The 21,385-nt window shown below is 39.7% G+C and overlaps 1 protein-coding gene across 1 annotated transcript in view; it reads right to left on the minus strand.

Moving 5' to 3' along the window:
- Positions 1-21,385, minus strand: part of CMC2 (C-X9-C motif containing 2) — a 36,003-nt gene that overhangs the window by 9,811 nt on the left and 4,807 nt on the right. Inside the window, exon 2 of the mRNA XM_012466162.2 lies at positions 11,677-11,792. Coding sequence (XP_012321585.2) covers positions 11,677-11,757 — 81 coding nt within the window. The 5' untranslated portion in view covers positions 11,758-11,792. The remainder of the gene's footprint in view (positions 1-11,676; positions 11,793-21,385) is intronic.

Raw genomic sequence — 21,385 nt, forward strand, 5'->3', positions numbered from 1 at the left:
AATATATTAGACCCAAATGCCCCAGAGAAATTGGTGGAAGAAATGCCCGAGGGCTACAATTTTCTTACACTTTCATGGAGTAAGTCTCTAGTGCCTGGTGTCTATTTCTTGAGAATCAAAACAACCGAGTAATTGTCTGAATAAGTCAATCAACAGACATCTGAGAACGTTTTACAGGAAGAACAATGTCCCAGGGACCAGGGATACAGAAGTGAGCAAAGTGGACCTGGGCACCACTTTCACAGTACATAATCAGAGGGAGAGAGACAAATAAGAAGTGACTGCCATAAAGCAGTGTTTCTCAAAGTGTAGTCCAGAGACCTTTTCAGGGAATGTACAAGGTCAAAACTATCTTCTCAATAATACAAAAACATTTATTTTGTTCATTTTCGTCCTCGCACAAGGGTATTGTGGAGTTTTCACAAGGCTTCATGAAGTCTAATTATCACAACAGATTGAATGTAAAGGCAGACTTGAGAATTCAGGTATATTTTATTAATTCAGACACTAAAAATATACAAAAGCAATGCCATTCTTTTCACTTTTTTCTGGTTTTAAAAACAAGATTTTTGTGAAAAATATGCTAACATGTAATCCTAACATGTAAAAGTATAATTTATCACTGTAACTTTAAAATAAATTTTTTAATTTATCAGCCTTCGTCATTTCTAATCCAATAAATATTGGTAGATATCACCCATATAAACAATAGCTGCCTAGAGTCCTCAATAATGTCAAAGAGTGCAGAAGAGTCCTGAGACCAAAAAGTGTGAGAAATGCCACAATGTATGTTTGATGCTACCCAAATAGAGTGATTGTACCAGGAGAATCTAGGTCAGGAAAGGGAAAAGGAAATGACCAACTAAGCTGAAGAAAAGCTGAAGGATGATAAAACCTGGTTTAACAAACAGTAAGTTGAAGCAGGAGGAATGCTCTAAGTTCAGCAAAGGAAAAAGTATGTATAAAGGCTTAAAAGACAGAAATACCATTCTCCCATATACTTGCAAAAAGAAAAAAAAGAAAGAGACCACAGGAATGAGGGGGAAAGAGCTGTGGGTGAGTGGTAAAACCTAAGACCTACTTAGGGATAAGTTTCATTAAGGACTTGAACAGAAGGCAAGAAATTTATAATGCATTCTATAGGCAAAGGGATCTATTCAAAAGGTAACAACGGGCAGGGCGCAGCGGCTCATGTCTCTAATTGCAATACTTTGGGAGGCCAAGGCTGGCGGATCACATGAAGTCAGGCATTTGAGGCCAGCCTAACCAACATGGTGAAATCCTGGCTCTACTAAAAACACAAAAATTAGCCAGGCGTAGTGGCAGGTGCCAGTAATCCCAGCTACTAAGGAGGCTCAGACAGGACAATCACTTGAATACGGGAGGCAGAGGCTGTAGTGAGCCAAGATCACACCACTGCACTCCAGCCTGGGCAACAGAGTTAGACCCCGTTTCAAAAAAAAAAAAAAAGTAACTATGATTAAACTTATTTTTGAAAGATCACTCTAAATGCAATATGGAAAATGAATTTAGGCAAAGAAGAAAACAAAACCGCCAGGAGACCAGATAGGAGTCCTTTACAGGTGGCCCCAATAAAAGTGTTGGCATAGACTATGGCAGTGGCACTAGCAAAGGAGAACAATGGTTCAACAGAGATTCAGCAGAGAACGGACAGGACCTGGTAAAGGCTCACAGGAAGAGGTGAGGCAGATGGAGGAATTAAAGATGACACTGGCTTCCAGCTAAGAATGACAGCAGAGGTTTTTCAAAGAAGATAAGATGAATTTGTCTCTGGACCTGTTGAGTTTATTGGTAGAACAGTTAAGTCCACTATCTAGTTGAGATAAACAGACCTGGAATTCAGAGGAAATCTGAGCCAAAGATACAGATTTGAGAGTTATTGAAACCATTAAAGTGAATGATTTTTTGCAAGAAGATGTAGCCTAGGGTAGACAGGAGTCTGCCAAGGACACTGAAGAGTGGCCAAAAAACTTACAGAAAACTAGAGAAGAGAAAGGTATGATAGAAGCCTGTGGAAGGGTGTTTTGAGAGGGAATCTAATGCTGCTGGGAGAAAAGTAAGTTAACTACTACTGAAAACATTCACCAAATTTGGCAGTAGAGCAGTCATTCATGATCTTGGTCGTTCTGTGATGCTAGTGAGGGTAGAAGCCAGTGTGTAAGAAGCAAGCAGTATCCTCTCAATAGCTAGCTCTGAAAGGGACGCTAACGCAAAATACCAGAAGGCTGGGATTATGGGAAGGAATCTTATATATTCATCTTCCCAGGATAGAAAAACTGTGGGCATTTCAAAATGCTAATAGGAAGAAGAGAAAAAGAGGGAAAATATGAAAATTTTTAAATGCTGGAAAAACCCACTTTTTAGTGAATTTATCTCTGGATAGTTGAACCAAAGGTAATTTTTGTTGGCTCTATACTTTCTTTTTTTATACTACCTAAAATGATATATATTATTTACATATTACTTTCATGTATCAGAAAAAATTACATAAGAATTTCCAAGTAGCTTTGAGGAAAACAGCTGTTCTAAATTCTGTATTTTAACTTTACATGGAAAGAATATCTAAGTCTGGCCAACAAATGTAGGCAAAATAGGCCAGTAGATCAGAAGCCACCCACAGACACCTGAAAACTGTGGAAATAACATTTCTCTGCAAAGATCACAGCAGAACTATAAAGCATGAAAAGAACGATAAAAGCACAGCAAAGTAGGCTATTTGGAGATAAAACAGTCATGCACTTCAAGCAGATTGGAGAGCACTGCAGCATTCCAGCACAGACAGGGACATTCAGGATGATGGCCTCATCAACAAAAAAAGACTAAAACAGAATTATACAAACTCAGGGCTAGAAGACATCTTAAGTAGTATAATTCACTCATTTTATTAATTAAATAACTGAGATCAAGCCAGGCACAGTGGCTCATGCCTGTAATCCCAGAATTTTGGGAGGCCAAGGCAGGAGGATAACTTGAGGAGACCTGCCTGGGCAACACAGGAGAGCCTGTCTCTACCAAAAAAAAAAAAATTTAATTAGCCAGGCATGATGGCACACACCTGTAGTCCCATATGCTCAGGCAGATGAGGCAGAAGGATCACTTGAGCCCAGGAGTTCAAGGCTGCTGTGAACTATGATCGTGTCAGTGCACTCAAGCCTGGGTGGCAGAGCAAAACATCCTCCCCATAAACTTTTAATTAACTTTTTTCCCCTAGATCTAGACCTGCAGAATTACGGTTAAGTCACTAGGTATTGTTGAGAGATGTGGACTCACTCTCCTCCCTGAGCTGAAGTGCCACAGTGAGATAAGAGCTCACTACACCCTCAAACTCCTGGGCTCAATTTAACACTTAAAAAGTGAAAGTCTTCAGAAAGATCACTTAGGTAAAATATTTCTTGATAACAGGAGATGTCTTTAAAAATATTTGTCAATTTCAAACTTACAGAAAAGTTACAAGAACAGTACAATGAATTTCCAAATGCTAACATTTCACCACGTTTGCTTTATCCTTCTAGCTCTTACATACACACACAAGCTTTTCTTCCGAACCTGATTAAGTTGCAGATATAATGCACATTTCCTAAAAAAAATAAGGACTTAAATTTAAGTCCCCATACAATTACCAAAATTAGGAAATTAACATGAATATAATACTAGTATCTAATTTATAGACCTTACTCAAATTTCACCCACTGGCCTAATAATATCATTCACGCAAAAAGCAAAAAAATTTGGGTGGTCTTTTTTTTCCTGGTCCAAGACTGCCTTTGCATTTAGTTGTCATGTCTCTTCGGTCTTTTTTTTTTTTCCCAACTCAAAGAATTTTTTTTTAATCTTTAATCTTTATTTGAAGCAGCTTGTCTCTTTGTCTTTCATTACCTTGACATTTCAAAGAGTATAGGCCAGTTATTCTGCAAAATGCTCCTCACTTGGGTTTGTCTGGTGTTTCTTCACAACTTTATTCAAGTTACGCCTTTTTGGCAGGAATACCCTAGAAGTGATCCTGTGTCTTCAGTGTATCACATCAAAAGGCACATGGCAATTTGTCCCATTAGTGATGTTAACTTTTATTACCTAGGAAAGGAGCTACCTACCAAGTTTCTACACTGTGAAGTTATTAGCTTTTCCTCTGTAATTATTATGGGGAGACACTCTGAGACCATTTAATTATCCAGTTACTTCCTCAAACTTTTCACCCACTAGTATAGGCTCTATTAATGATTACTGACTAAATCAATTATTACTAGGATGGTTACCAAACAGTGATTTTCTAATTCTAGCACTCCTCTTATATTTTTGTTGGCATTCTACTGTAAGGGAAACTTTTCCTTTTCATCCATTTTTTTGGTTGGGGGGGTCTTTTCATCCATTTACATATTTATATAAGTTTGGACTCATGGATTCTTATTCGATTATATTATTTTCACTACTATAATCCTGTCCCATTTTTTGGTCAGTGGGAATCCCTTCAAGCTGGGCCCTGTCCTTTTAATCAGCCCCCATCATTCTTTGATAAATGTCCTATTTTCTGGGACAAGATGTTGCAGGTTCTTCTTGTTCTTTCCCAGCCCTAGCCCTAGAATCAGTCATTTCTCCAAGGATCCTTGTTTCTGTTGACTGAAGAGTGGTATTTAAAAACAAAATCTGGGCCTTACATATGCACAATGCTACAGGAAAACATATATTGAATGTATATATATGAAACAAACATACACACACATATATATGTATTCTACATCTTATATATATTGAAAACCATGAGTTCACACTGACACCTCCAATTCCAATCCAACATCACAGGATTCATCCTAGCCTTTCCCCTTTCATATTTATGACAGTAAGAAATCTATCTCTTACTATCTACAATATGTTAACTTATTTGCTCAGTCTTGGAATACACAGAATACACAGAAGCCAGTTTCAGAATTGCCAATCCATGCCACTGCCAAATCCAAACTACTAACAACAACTCTACTTTGTCTTTAGCCTAGATCATTTTTCCCTTTAGTGTAATTAGATGACTATTTTGAAATGGGTTTGTTTGGTTTTGCTTGCATTCCATTTTTGAGTTTTCTTCCCAATCCTGCTCATCCTTTTTTTCATTTTTTTTTTTAGTGTATGAAACATTAACAAAGTTCAAACAGCAAGACTTACACAAAATGCATAATTTTTTTTTTTTTTTGAGACTGAGCCTTGCTCTATCGCCCAGGCTGGAGTGCAGCGGCACAATCTCAGCTCACTGCAACCTCTGCCTCCTAGGTTCAAGTGATTCTCCTGCCTCAGCCTCCAGAGTGGCTGGGATTACAGGTGCACACGACCACACCCAGCTAATTTTTGTATTTTTAGTAGAAATGCAGTTTTGCCATGTTGGCCAGGCTGATCTCAAACTCCTGGCCTCAAGTGATCCGCCTGCCTTGGCCTCCCAAAGTGCTGGGATTACAGGCATGAGCCACCACCCCCGGCCAAAAGATTTTGTAAAAGTGTCACTCCACTCTCTCTACTTTGCTCCTACCCACCACTCAGAAGACAATGAATCTCATTAGCTTCCGGTTATCTTGTTTCTTTTTGCACAAATGAGGAGATATACAACTAGGTTTTGCTTATCTCCTCCTTTTTTATACAAACGCTAGGATACTATAAATACTGTTTTGTCCTTTGATTTCTTTACTAACTATATCCTAGAAGTCATTATATGTTGGTTCAAAAAAACATTTTTTTTTTAAGAGGCAGGGTCTCACTCTGTTACCCAGGCGGGAGTGCAGTGGCCCAGTCACGACTTACTGCAGCCTCAATCTCCTAAACTCAAGTGATCCTTCTACCTCAATCTCAGCCTCGTTAGTAGCTGGGACTACAGGCATGTGTCATCTAGTGATACAATTTTAATTTTTTTGTAGAAACAGGGTCTCACTATGTTGCCCAGGTAGGTCTCCAATTCCTGTGCTCAAGCAGTCCTCTCACCTCAGACTCCCAAAGTGCTGGGACTACAGGAATGAGCCGCCAAGCCTGGCCTGTTTAAAAAATATATATATATATATATATACACACACACACACACACACACACACACACACACACAAACACACACACACACACACACACACATATATATATGTATACATATATAGCTATACTGTTTTTGAAAAAAGGTAACTGAAAGACTCTCAGTGGCCAAAGCTAGAACAATATGAACAACAAAACAAAGTAGTATTGGATTATAATCCAGGGTATAAAGTAAATATACATAAGCCCATATTGACATAAGTAAATAAATGGGGGAGAACAGACAACTCTCCGGAACAGAATTCCAGAAAGCCTGTAGATACTCCACTGCCTTGGAGGAACAGGGTAACTTCCCAGTCCTTATGTCTAGGCTGGGCATAGTGACTTCCTTCCAAAGAGTTATGAAAAGGGAGGAAAATAATAACTTCAAAGTGGAGAAACCTAGCCAGGTGCAGTGGCTCACGTCTGTAATACCAGCACTTTGGGAGGCTAAGGAAGACAAATCGCTTGAGCCCAAGAGTTCACGACCAGCCTGGGCAACATGGTGAAAACCTGTCTCTACAAATACAAAAACTTATTCGTGCATGATGCATGGTCTGTAGTCCCAGCTACTTGGGAGGTTGAGATGAGAGGATCACCTAGGCCTGGGAGGTTGAGGCTGCAGTGATCCAAAATGACACTACTGTACTCCAGCCTGGATGACACAGTGGATCAAGGTCAACATCAACAGTGAGTAAGTATGTTGCAGTACATAGCCTTGATTAAAATGTGATGAAAATGTACTTTACTTCTGTGGTCTTCCTCCCAAAAACACATTATTCCAGTTCGACCATGAGGAAAACAAGACAAATTCAAACAGAGAAACATTCTACCAAATACCTGGCCATTAAGCCTCAAAACTTTCCAAGTCATCAAAAACAAAGAAAATGTCACAGACAACAGGAGCCTAAAGAGTCACGAGAACTAAGTGTAATGGGTATCCTGGATGGAATCCTGTTAACACAGAAAAGACATGAGGTAAACAATAACCTGAAGCAATCTGAGTAAGCATGGACTTTATTTAGGGATCAAGATAAATTCCTAAAAGTGGGACTGATGGGTTAAAAAGCAAATACACTACGGTTTTGCTACACACTAGTAAATTCCTCTCCATAAAGGTTATAATAATTTGTAGTCCATGAGAAATGTATGAGGGTATCCCTTCTCCCACAGTCTTGCCAACACAAGGCACTGTCATGCTGTTTAACTTTGCCTCCCTGCAGATAAGGAATAGTATCTCAGTATATTTAATTTGTATTTCTCTAACTATTGAGGTTGAACATATTTTCATGTTTAAAGGCCATCTTTTCTCTTTTTGTAAACTGTCTCTCATGCTTTTGCTCATTTTTCTCTTTGATTTTTGGCCTCTTATTCCCCTCCTTTTTTCATAAAGACAGGGTCTCACTCTGTCACACAGGCTGATGTGTAGTGGCTCATAGTTCACAGCAGCCTCAAACAATTGGGTAAGTGATCCTACTGCCTCAACCTTCCAAGTAGCTAGGACTACAGGTGTGTGCCATGCACAGCCCATTTTATTTTTATTTTTTGCAGAGACAGGGTCTTACAATGTTGCCCAAGCTAGTCTGGAAGTCCAGGCCTCAAACGATCCTTTATCAGTCTTTGATTTTATTGCCTCTGGAATTCAGAGCCCTTACTTAGCCACACTTTCCTTACACCTAGGTTATATAAGAATTTAACCAGGTTTTCTTAGTATTTGTATGGTTTCGTTTTTGACATTTAGATGACTGCTCCATTAGATGATGAAGATGACTCATATGTATGGTATTCTAACTTTTTTCCAACAGCTATATAATTGTCCCCATGCTATTTACTTAAAAATTTATCTTCCAAACCTCTGCTTTTAGCCATGAAAGAATAAAATGAACAAAATATATAAAACAACTATTTTCAGATATTGAAACAACAGACGGCAGGAGTGTGACACCTGAAAGAAAGAAACAAAACAAAGTGAACCCTACATTCACCTAGGTTTCTAACTAGAGACAATTTCCAAACCATGTAGCAGAGAAGAGAATTCAAGAAAAGAATGGCGGTTTCACTGAGTTGAGGAGGCTGCGCAGGTTGGGGCAGCTGGCATTTGTGAGGTAGAGATACACAGCAAAAGAACTCCAGAAATCTACATAGGGCTGCCTTCACTGCACATGTGTTGGATGAACTTTAACAAGGCCTATCACTATGAAGAACAACTAGAGCAACTAGAAGCTGAAAAACACTGAGAGCTCACACAGGACTGGGAGTCAATGGCGCTCTTATAAGCTGAAGTAGAGATCTCATTGAACATTCAAGACAATCAGTATAGAATCCAGAAGAATTATATAAGAAATTGGGCTACACCAACCCTAGAGTAAAGGCTATGCCAGGTATGCCCTAAATAGACGTAAAAACGCGAACTGCCTGCTGATACAAAAGATAAAATCCAAGTCATCAACAACGGTCAGCCTCAAACAAAAAGCCAGTAAGCATGTTTTTTGTAGAAATTGACAAGCTGATTCTAAAATTAATATGGTAATGAAAGTATCTAGAATAGCCAAAACAACACTGAAAAAGAACAAAATTGGAGGATTTACACTATATGACTGAGACTTACTACAAGGCAACAGTAATTAAGACAGCATGGCACGGGTGTTAAGAACAGACATAGAAATCAGTGAAAACAGACTAGAGGGCCCAGAAATAGACCCACTCACATATGGTCAACTGATTTTTGACAAAGGGACCATGGTAAATCAGTGGAGATAGAACAGTCTCTTGAACATATGGTGTTGAGACAACTGGCTACCCACAGGCAAAGAACATCAGCTTCAACTCACACATCATACCACACACAAAATTAACTTGAAATCTCAGATAAGAATACACAACTATGGAAAGAAAAAAATGAAAACAAATTAGCTTAAAATGAATCATAGACCTAAATGTAAAGCTAGTATCACAGAACTAAAAGAAAACACAAAAGAGTATCTTTGTGACCACAGAATACAAAGATTGTTAAGATACTACAAGTACAAACCATAAAATTTAAAAAAAAAATGACTTTATCAAACTACAAGCTAGTCTTTGAAACACATCCTAAAGGAAAAAAAAAAAAGCCACAGCCGGCGAAAATATTCACAATACGCTTATCAAAGGACCTGTATGCCAAATAATAAAAAGAATGCTTATAACCCAGTCATAAAGCAAAAAACCCAATTTTAAAATATGGGCAAAAGATTGTATATGAATGGCCAATAAGCACATGAAAAGATGCTCAAAATCATTAGTCATCAGGGAAACACAATTTAAACCAGAAGGAGATACTACTACATATCCACACAATAGCTAAAGTTAAAAGGTTTATAGTATCAAGTGCTGGTGATGGAGAGTGGTAGGAATGTAAAGTAGTATAAAATGGAAAACAGTTTGGCAGGCTTTTATGAAATTAAATATACACTTACCACATGACCTAGTCATTCCATTCCTAGGTATTTACCCAAGAGAAATAAAAAAATTTCCACACAAAGACTTATACATGATAGTTGGGCACGGTGGCTCATGTCTATAATCCCAGCACTTCGGGAGGCTGTGGCAAGTGGATCACCTGAGATCAGGAGTTCGAGACCAGCCTGACCAACATAGTGAAACCCCATCTCTACTAAATACACAAAAATGAGCCAGACATGGTGACATACACCTGTAATCCCAGCTACTTGGGAGGGTGAGGCAGGAGAACTGCTTGAATCCAGGAGGCAGAGGTTGCAGTGAGCTGAGATTGCACCACTGCACTCCAGCCTGGGTGACAGAGCAAGATACTGTCTCAAAAATAACAGACTTGTGAATGAATGTTGATAGCAGCTTTACCCAAAACAGCACGGCTGAAAACTGTTTATTTGCCTAAATGTCCATCAACAGGTAAATAAACTGTGGCATATCCATACAATGAAACGCTAATCAGAAATAAAAACGTATGATAGAGCAAAATATAAGACTATACACTGTAGTGTACATTTCTAGCAAATTCTAGAACTGTGAAACTCATCTACATCAACAAAAAATAGTATAGTGATTCCCTGGGCAAGAGATGAGGGTTGGGGACTCACTGTGAAGGGGCACAGGAAACTCTCTGATAGAAATGTTTTAGATCTTGACTGTGATGGTGGTTGCATGGGTGTCTATATTTTACAAAACTCATCAAACTGCATACTTAAAATAGATGCATTTCCTTACATGTAAATCATATATCAATAAAGTTAATTTTTTAAGTCCATCTTTAGTTCCAGTAATTTGAGAAGCCACCTTTACTATAAGAAATCCATTTGAAAGAAAAAAAAAATGTTTAAATTGATTTCAACTTAAAAACAGTCATGGACCAAAAAGCAACATAGAAATATAAACATAAAGCAAAGATTATTTAAAAGCAAGGATTGAAAAACTCTGGCCCTTAATCTGATTAACCTAGGAAATAAATATGAAGATATAACAACCTTATTTATGTCTAGCATTACAAAAAGCACAACATACATCTAAATGGCTGTATTGGCAAAATGCTCAATATCAAGACTGAAATGTTATTCCACAGAGTCTCCTTCTCTCCACTGGGCCTCTCTGTTGCCAGATCCTCTCTCCTTTGCTGTCTCTGACTACAACTGACCATAGACAAATTGAAATATTCTACTTTAACACAAATAATTAGTTTCTGTTTTTTAAACAGTGAACACTTTATATAGTTTTTACTTTAAAAACTGAAACATTATGTTTTATTTATATGGTCTGGTTCACTTTGATCTACATGTATAGTGAAAATAGTCCAAAGTATATTGTCATCAACAATATTATTTGAATCAGTAAAAATATCTGACTTCACATTTTATAAGTACTACTTACCACCTTACTTTTGGTCTATAGATTTTACTCATTTAAGGGATACTATTATTATAATTTGAAATATCTACAGTTTATGGATATCATTAGAAAAAGAACATCATACAACGCTAAAGAAAAAACAAATGCTTCTTATAACAACTGTGTCATATATCAAATATATAAAGAAAAGCTAAATATTCAACAGCTGTGAAACTATCAGCTTGATTCAATGCATTCCAAATGTGGGCTCCTTTCCTATTTTGGGTTTTAACCATGTAATTTTACTTCCATTCCACTAACAACTAAACACATCAGATTGAGCCAATCATAAATTTAGTTAATGTCTAATTATGCAACATGTTTTTATTACCATTAAACACAGAATGGTAGCCATCAAAGAGCAGATAATCTTAGAATAATTCCATTATAATCAGAAGAGTCTGAGCTGAATATAATTGTTCTAGTGCCCTATAATTAGGAAAAACAAAGCATTTTATTGTAAGAAGATAAGATTTCAACCGTTAGATACCAGTTCAGAAGTTCTCTAACAAACTACCATGCTTGATGTTTACTAATCATAAAAGGAGGTACTTTGTTGGGGGGGAAGGAATCACACACATCAAGTGCTAATCTTTACTAAACTCAGACTCCTTACTAAGACATTATCATTCCCTTCTATTAATAGAGATAACATTTTACATCAGTGTGTTATACCTAAGTTTCATTTTGGCTTTACAGGTTGTTTTTCTGAACTCTTACATTTTTGTGACATTCCTTAAGCAAGTTAATCAAGATGTTGCATTCTTCAGTGTGCAAGTGTGGAGATAAGTCAGGATGCATCTTTAGGAGATGATGACGGATCACAGCAGTGCAACCTGTGGATACAAGAGTGTCTTGAATATGCATAAATATACCTGTTATGCCACCTAAAAGTATCTTCAGTGAGAACCTTCAGTGACCTTTATCAGAGAAGTATGTTAACTATTAACCAGCTGTGTGACCTCAGGCAAATTATTAAACTTGAGCCAAAGCTTTCTTATTCAATGATTTCACGTATTGAACAAGTTATCAATAGTGTTTAGAGAACCTGCAGGTTCAGGAGAAAAGCAGGAAGCCTAAAGAGACCTAATCCTGCAAATAAGTGCCAAAGCAGAAACGGCTTGCTTATAAGCAATAAGCCTGGCTTCACATATTTTCACACAATCTCGAAATTGATTACATCTCATTCTGTTCAGAGGAAATTCTACCAATTAAGAGAAGTGGCTTATTATTTTAAAATGTATATTATTCTGACGGTTAAAAGGCAATTAGTCTCATATTGGTGTGAATTAATATAGATTACTTTCCTCATAATAGCTGGCTGAAAAAAAAAACTAAACAATGAAATGAAACAAGAAGTTGTGAGAAAAAAAAGTTCAAATTTAACAGACATAGCCATATCTAATTACCACACTGAAAACATGAAGCTGAAATCCCTGAAATTATGCTTAAGTTGTTAATTCACAAAGTGCACAAAGTGGAAAATTAGCAGCCAAGGTCAAAGGAAAAACATTACAGGCAGTGTGTGTGTGTGTGTGTGTGTGTGTGTGTGTGTGTGTGTGTGTGTGTGTGTGTTGGTAGAATCAGGGGTCTTGCTATGTTGCCCAGGCTGTTTTCAAGCTCCTGGCCTCAAGTGATCCTCAGTCTCCCAAAATGTTGTGATAGGCGTGTGCCAGCACCCCACCTGCGCTTAAGCTATTCTTTCTAACTCAGAAATGATTACCAAAAGAAAGAAACAATTAGTTCCTTTAATTTTTTTAAAAGTTCCACATAGAAAACAGGAACCAACTCACATCCTTTAGGATGGCTACTACCAAAAAATCCCAGAAAATAACAAGTGCTGAAGAGGATGAAGAGAAACTGAAAACTCTTGTGCACTGCTGATAGGCATGTAAACGGGGATAGCTACTGTGGAAAGTGGTATAGCACTTCCTCAAAATACTAAAAATGAAATTACCATATGATTCAGCAATTCTACTTCTGGCTATATACTCAGAAGAACTAAAAGCAGGTTTTTGAAGAGAGATATTTGAACACCCATGTTCACAGCATATTATTCACAATAATTAAAACATGGAAGCCCAGGAGGTGGAGGTTGCGGTGAGCCGAGATCGCACCATTGCACTCCAGTCTGGGTAACAACAGCGAAATTCCGTCTCAAAAAAATAAAAAAAGAAAAATAAATAAAAATAAATTTAAAAAAACATGGAAGCAACCCAAGAGCCCAACAGACCAACAGATCAGCACCAAGTGGTATATACATGCAATGGAATACTATTCAGCCTTAAAAATGGAAGGAAATTCTGACATATGCTACAACATGGACTGTGAGGACATGCTGAGTGAAATAAGCCAGTCAAAAAACATATATATAGGGTTCAACATACACAAAGCAATAAATGTGATTCACCATACAAACAGAATTAAACACAAAAACCATGTGACTATCTCAACAGATGCAGAAAAGCCTTTGATAAAATTCAACATCACTTCATGGTAAAAACCCTCAACAAACTAGGCATTGAAGAGCATAACTCAAAATAATAGAAGCCATCTATGACAAACTCAAAGCCAACATAATACTGAACAGGCAAAAGATGGAAGCATTTCCCCTGAGGACTGGAACAAGGGAAGAGGATGCCTACTCTCACCACTGTTATTCAACAGAGTACTGGAAGTCCTAGGCAAAGCAATCAGCCAAGAGAAATAAAAGGCATTTAAATTAAAAAAAGAAGTCAAACTGTCTCTCTTCACTGACGATATGATTCTGTACTCAGAAAACTCTAAAGACTCTCCCAGATGACTTAAGTTTCAGGATACAAGATCAACACAGAAAAATCAGTAGCACGTCTATACATCAATAACGTTCAACCTGAGAGCCAAATCAAGAATGCAATCCCATTTTCAACTGCCACCAAAAAAATAAAATATCTAGGAATACATCTAACCAAGGAGGTAAAAGATCGCTACAGGAAGAACTATACAACACTGCTGAAAGAAATCACAGATGACACAAACAAATGGAAAAACATTCCATGAGACACAAACACATGGAAAAACATTCCATGCTCATAGATTGGAAGAATCAGTATTGTTAAAATGTCCATACTGCCCAAAGCAATCTACAGATTCAACACTATTCCTATCAAACTACTAACGTCATTTTTTCACAGAATTAGAAAAAAAAAACACTCTAAAATTCATATGGAACCAAATAGGGGCTCAGATACCCAAACCAATCCTAGGCAAAAAGAACAAAGACCAAAGGTATCATATTACCCTACTTTAAACTATAAGGCTACAATAACCAAATCAGCATGCTTCTCCTACAAAAATACACACATGGACCAATGGAACAGAACAGAGAGCCCAGAAATAAAGCTGCACACCTTCTGATCTTTCACAAAGTCGACAAAAATAAGCAATGATAAAAGGACTTCCCATTCAATAAATGGTGCTGGAATAATTGGCTAGCTATATGCAGAATAAAAGTAGATCCCTACATTTCATCATACATAAAAATTAACTCAAGATAGATTAAAGATTTACATAGAATGCCTCAAACTATAAGAATCCTAGAAGAAAACCCAGGAAACACCATTCTGGACATTCGCCTTAGGAAAAAATTAAGACTAAGTACTTAAAAGCAATTACGACAAAAACTGAAACCTAATTAAACTCAAGAGCTGAGAATAGCAAAAGAAGCTATGCACAGAGAAAAGAGACAACCTACAGAATGGGAGAAATCACAAACTATGCATCCAACAAAGATCTAATATCAATAATCTATAAGGAAATTAATTCAACAAGTAAAAAATAAATAACCCCATTAAAAAGTGAGCAAAAGACACGAACAGTCACTTCTCAAAAGACGACATACGAGTGGCGAACAAACGAAAAAAATGCTCAACATCACTAATCGTCAGAGAAAAGCAAATCAAAACCACAATGAGATACCACCTCACACCAGTCAGAATGGCTATTAATTAAAAAATCAAAAAAACACAGATGCTGAGGGAGGCTGTGAGAAAAAAGAATGCTTATACACTGTTGTGGGAATGTCAATTAGTCCACCCACTGTGGAAAACAGTCTGGAGATTTCTCAAAGAACTTAAAACAGCTGTCACTTGATCCAGCAATCCTATTATTGGGTATATAGCCAAAAGAAAACAAACCATTCTACAAAAAGAGGCACATGCACTCATACATTCCTTGTAGCTCTACTCACAATAGCAAAGACAGGGACTCAACCTAAGTGTCTATCAGTAGTGGACTGGATAAAGTGGTACATATACACCATGGAATACTAAACAGCCATAAAAAAGAACAAAAGCATGTTTTTTGCAGCAACATGGATGCAGCTGGAGGCCATTATACTAAGTGAATTAATACAGCAACAGAAAGCCAAATACTGCATATTCTAACTTAAACATGATAGCTAAACACTGGATACTCACAAAGATAAGATGGCAACAGACACTGGGAATAGAAGGTAGAAGGAGGGTAAAGGCTGAAAAACTGTTAGATACTATGCTCACTACCTGCATGATGGGATTAATCGTACCCCAAACCTCAGCATCACCCAATATACCTATGTAACAAACCTGCATATTACTTACCCCCAAAATCTAAAATAATAGTTGATACATTTTTTAAAAGGCAAATAGTGTCTAACAGTCCTCTTACATGAGGCACCTAAAGTAGTCAAAGTCAAAGAGACAAAAAGTAGAATGGTGGTTACCAGGGGGAGGTGGAAGGGCAGGAGGAAAAGAAGGGGGAGTTATTGTTTAATGGGTAGAAAGTTTTACAAGATAAAAAGTGTTATGGAGATGGGTGGTGATGATGGTTGGCAACATTATTAATGTATTTGATACCAATGAACTGTGTATTTAAATGGTTAAGATGCTAAATTTTATGTCATATGTGTTTCACCATGTGAATTTTATGGTATATAAATTATACCTCAAGCTGTCAAAAAAAAATCTGAGAAATTTTGCCCTTCCCCTCCCTAAAATACATTACCACCTTTAACTGACCACTTGCCCCAACCTATAAAACCAACTCTTACCCCACCACCCTCCGCTGATTCTCTTTTCGGAGTCAGCCCGCCTGCACAAGGGTGAATAAACAGCCATGTTGTTCACACAAAGCCTGCCTGATGGTCTCTTCACGTGCCTAACATTTGGTGCCGAAACCTGGGAGGCGGGAACGCCTATGGGAGACCAAACCTCCTCCCCTGTCCTCCCTGTGCTCCCTCCGTGAAGAGACCTACCTATGACCTAGTTTCATCAGACTAGCCCACATATCCACTCACTATCCTCAGATCAGGTAAGCAGTTTGCCTCAACTCTTCTCTTTAGCCCTTCTCACTGCCTGTCAGCTTCCTTCTCCTTTCAGTTTCATTTTCCTCTCCCTTTTAGTGGAGACAAGAAAGACAGGACTTTCAGTGAGGTTCATGACCAGAAAAAAATCCCACATGGGTCACAGAACCAGGAAGACAGTCTTCCCTCAGTGACTGATCACTGGGGACACATCTGCTCTGGTCACTCACTCACAGGTGATGGATCAACACAAGGGATGCCCCCTTTGACTGATTCACCGCAGATACAAACCAAGGTTTAGTCTGGGACGCCTGCTAAACTGCTTGGTTGCGTATTCGCTTTCTTTGCCTCCGCTGCTCTTCTTAAACTATGGGCAATCTCCTGCCCTCCATTCCTTCCTCCTCTCCTTTACCCTGTGTTGTGAAAAAGCTCAAACCTCTCCAGCTACCACCTGACCTAAAATCTAAGCATCCTATTTTCTTCTGCAATACAGCTTGGCCACAGTATAAATTAGACAGTGGCTCTAAATGGCCAGAAAATGGCACTTTCCATTTTTCTATTCTGCAAGATCTAGACAATATTTGTCAACAAATGGGCAAATGGTCTGAAATTCCCTATGTCCAGGCAGTTTTTTAAGATTCCAATCCCTCCCTAATCTCTGCTCAATGCATCCCATCCCAAATTTTCCTCTCTCCCATCCGCTCCTCCTACATCCACCAGTGATTCAGAATCCTCCTTGTTCATTGACCCTTCCAACCTTTCTCCTCTCCACCTGTCTGAAACAGACCCTTATCCAGGCCCTAACCCCCAACCAGAACCTCCCTCCTCCCAGAGCATCCCTCCTCCTCCTCTGCCTACAACCCACCTCCTTATGCTCCTCCTGTCACCTCCCCACCTCATACCCAGTCAGACTTGCAGTTTAGTCCTGCAGCTAACTCCTCCACCCCTGCCCAACAATTCCCCCTTGGAGAGGTGGCTGGAGCCTAAGGCATGGTTAGGATGCATGTTCCTTTTTCTTTATCGGACCTTTCCCAAATCGGCCAAGAGGAGTAACTTAAACATCATCCTCACTTCTACTCTCACCTCTCAAAAAAGTTTTATCACCCAATCAGCCCCTAACATTAAAAAAGCTACAGAAATAAAAATCTGGCTCTCAAACTCCACAACAGGATTTAATTAACCTCACCTAGAAGGTGTTTAACAATACGGAGAAAGCAGCCAGGCAGCAATGCATTTCAGAACTGCAAATGCTTGCCTCTGCCATAAGACAAACTCCAGCCACTCCACTGGCTCAAAAAGACCTCAAAGCGCCCAGACTGCAGCATCCAGCCACCCCTCCTGGACCTTGCTTCAAGTGTCAGAAACCTGGCCACTGGGCCAAGGAATGCCCTCAGCCTGGGATTCCTCCTAAGCTCTGCCCGATCTGTGCGGGCCCCCACTGGAAGTCGGACAGTCAGATACACGACATTGCTCGGCTTCGTGGCTAAAGACTAACGCTGCCCGAACCATCACGGACGCCAAGCTTCGTAACTCTTATGGTGGAGGGGAAGTCCATCTCCTTCTTAATCAATACTGTAGCCACTCACCCCACGATAACCTGTCTCCTTGGCCTCCATAACTGTTCTGGGAATTGACGGCAAGGCCTCCAGGCCTCTCAAAACTCCCCAAGTCTAGTGTCAATTAGGCCAGCACTCTTTTCCACATTCTTTCTTAATCATTCCCAGTTATTCAGTTCTCCTGTTAGGCCAAGATACAACAAAACTGTCTACCTCCTTAACCGTTCCTGGGAAACAGCCACACCTCATTGCCACCCTCCTCCCTCAATACCTCCCCTTTATGTCCCCCTACCTTAACCCTAGAAGTGTAGGACACCATCTCCCCAACCATCCTGTAGTACCAAACCCCTATACTCTCCCCAACTTCTCTGAAACTCACTTGAATTCCTAAGGAAACTTAAATGTCCTGCTCCTGTCAATCTTGCCACTTCACCGTCTTCTCCATTCTGTGTGCTAAGACATTTCCTGGTTCCATGCCCGGCTGCCACCCTTAACTCTCTTCTAAAGTAATTAAATAATCTTTTCCAAGGTACCCCGTGTAACTTCTCTGCCTATTCCTCCTGTTCCATTGGCTCCCCACATAACTGCACCTATTACCTGTACAAAACCCTTAATTTAACCCATTCTTTGCTATACCAATTCAACCTAACCCTTTTCCTTATACACTGCTGAAACTCAGGGTGGTGCAGCTGGAGTTCTTACACAAGAGCCAGGTCTGCATCCTGTTGCCTTCTTCTCTAAACTACTTGACCTCAACTGTCCAAGGTTGGCCCTAGTGCCTACGTGCGGCAGCTGCCTCTGCTCTACTCCTTCATGAGGCTTTCAAAATCACAGGCTATGCCTCACTTACTGCACAGCTCTCACAATCTTCAGGCTTTAGCATCCTCTTGGCATCTTCCACATGTTATCTGCCCCACGTCTTACACAACACTATTAACTCTTGATCAAAACTCTCACTATGACTATTGCACACGGCCCTAATTTTACAGCTTCTCACCTAATACCAAAACACAAGCCCCGAACCCCATGATTGTGTCTCCCTAATCCATATAGCATCCTCCCCATTTCCACATATTTCTCTTTCCCATTCCAGACCCAGACCAAGCCCGTCAGTTGACACTAGCTAAAGCTGGTTACGCAGCTGTATCCCATTCACCTATCATTGAGGTTGTTACACTCCCTCCACCACTTCTCAGCAAGCTGAACTAATTGCTTTAACCCATGCGCTCACTCTTGCTAAGGGACTACATGTAAATATCTATACTGACTCTAAATATGCCTTCCACATCCTACACCACTATGCTGCCATATTGGCAGAAAGAGGTTTCCTTACCACACAGGGGTCCTCTTATTATCAATGCCCCCTTAATAAAAGCTCTCCTTAAAGTTGCCCTTCCCCCAGCCAAGGTCAGACTCGTCCACTGTAAAGGACACCAAAAAACTTTAAATCCCATCACCCAAGGAAATGCTTTTGCCAATAAAACAGCTAAGAAAGTAGCAAATGCACCACCAATATCCCCTCCTAGCGGACAGTATTTTTCTTTTTCATCAATTACTCCTACTTTCTCTCCTTGTGAATCCTTAATCTCCCAGTCAATTCCCACTCAAGGCAGTTAGTTTTTGGATCAAGGAAAATTCCTTCTTCCTGTCTCACAAGCCCATTCTAACCTCTCTTAACCATTTTCATGTGGGATATAAGCCTTTGACTCATCTCTTGGAACCTCTTATCTCCTTCCCTTCATGAAGCATCCTTAAAACAACTACATCTCAGTACTCTATCTGCCACTCTACCAACCCCCTGGGATTTTTAAGACCGCCCCCCCCACCCCCAACCTTTCCCACTCACCAAGCCGGGGGATTTACCACCACGCAAAATTGGCAAATTGACTTTACTCATATGCCTTGTGTCAAAAAAAATTCAAATATCTTCTTGCATGCATAGATACTTTTACAGGGTGGATTAAAGCCTTCCCTACTGGAACAGAAAAGGCTGCTGCTATTATTTCTTGTCTGTTAAATAATATTAATCCTCATTTGGCCTGCCTACTTCTATACAATCAGACAATGGCCCTGCTTTCGTTAGCCAAATCACCCAAGCAGTCTCTCAGGCCCTCAGCTTTGAATGCAATCTCCATGACCCTTACCGCCCTCAGTCATCAGGAAAAGTGGGAAAAGCTAATGGCCTCCTAAAAACACATCTTACCAAACTCATCCTTCAATTAAAGAAGGACTGGGTATCCCTTCTACCTATTGCTCTTCTCCAAATTCATGCCACTCCCCGGGAACCCACGGATACAGCCCCTTTGAACTCTTATATGGCCACACTCTTCTGCTTAGGCCTAATCTCCTGGACACTAGCCGTCTTAGAGACTATCTTCTAATTCTCCAACAAACTAGGCAGGAAATTCTTCAAGCTGCTAACCTCCTCTTACCCACTCAAGATACCCAGCCTTATGAGGACACCTTAGCTGGACAATCAGCGCTGGTCAAGGATCTAACCTCTTCAGTTCTACAGCCTCGGTGGAAGGGTCCCTACCTGGTTGTCCACAGTAAGCCAACTGCTGTGCGTCTACAAAACCCTCCCCACTGGGTTCATCAGTCCAGGATTAAACTGTGCCCATCAGACGACCAGCCTAGCCCATCCATCTCCTCTTGGAAGTCGCAAGTACTCTCTTCTACTTCTCTTAAGCTAACTCAAATTCCTGAAGAGTAGACACAAACCACACATGAGTAGTTTATATTCTAACACTGACAGGAATCCTTCTCTTAACTTTGCTATTTGCAGCAGGACTCTACACAGTCAACCCTAAAGCTTGGTCTACACCTCACAAGCTCTCTGTTGCTTTCCGTCTAATCATACTTCTGATCGCCCTTCTTGTCTACATTTAAATGCCCTATGCCTGCTTGCCTTGCCAGTTTACTGTTTTCCTCCAGATCATTTTAGCTAATATCTTGTGGTTCTACCCACAAACTTCTACCCTCAACTCCTACCCTGAGTGGATAAACGACCTTGTGTGGCAAGGGACATTCCAATTCTTTCACCCTAATGAAGTTCTCCTCTTTACTTTTCTACTCACTCTTATTCTTGGTTCCATTCTGTCATTAGCTACTCCTTCCTAATTACCTTCCAATCCTTACTCCCCTAAAGTCCTCCTTCCTTCTTCTTTTATTTGGACCTTGCATTTTCCAATTAGTCTCTCAATTTCTACAAAATCATATTCAGGCCATCACTAATCACTCTTATGGCAAATGCTACTTTTAACAACCCCACAATATCACCCTGTCCCAGGACCTCTCAGCCACTTAAGACAAGATGCCTTGCCAACCTTCCCCGTTCACCTGCCTGTCTTATCCCCAGTCCTGTTTCATAACATTCACCCTTCTAGGATCAACGAGAAACACCCACGCACCCCTCAAGAATTCCAGGTAACACTGGGCTAAGTAAGGTCAAGATGCAGCATGACAACTCCCCAGAACCCACATATAACCCTTTCAATCCAAGTCTTCCTGGACCGCATCCCGACCAATCTTGGCCCAAGGCTTCATCACCAGC

Source organism: Aotus nancymaae, unplaced genomic scaffold (assembly GCF_030222135.1).
Source record: "Aotus nancymaae isolate 86718 unplaced genomic scaffold, 86718_ANA_hifiasm-v0.15.2.pri h1tg000030l, whole genome shotgun sequence".
In the NCBI taxonomy this organism is placed as follows: Eukaryota; Metazoa; Chordata; class Mammalia; order Primates; family Aotidae; genus Aotus; species Aotus nancymaae.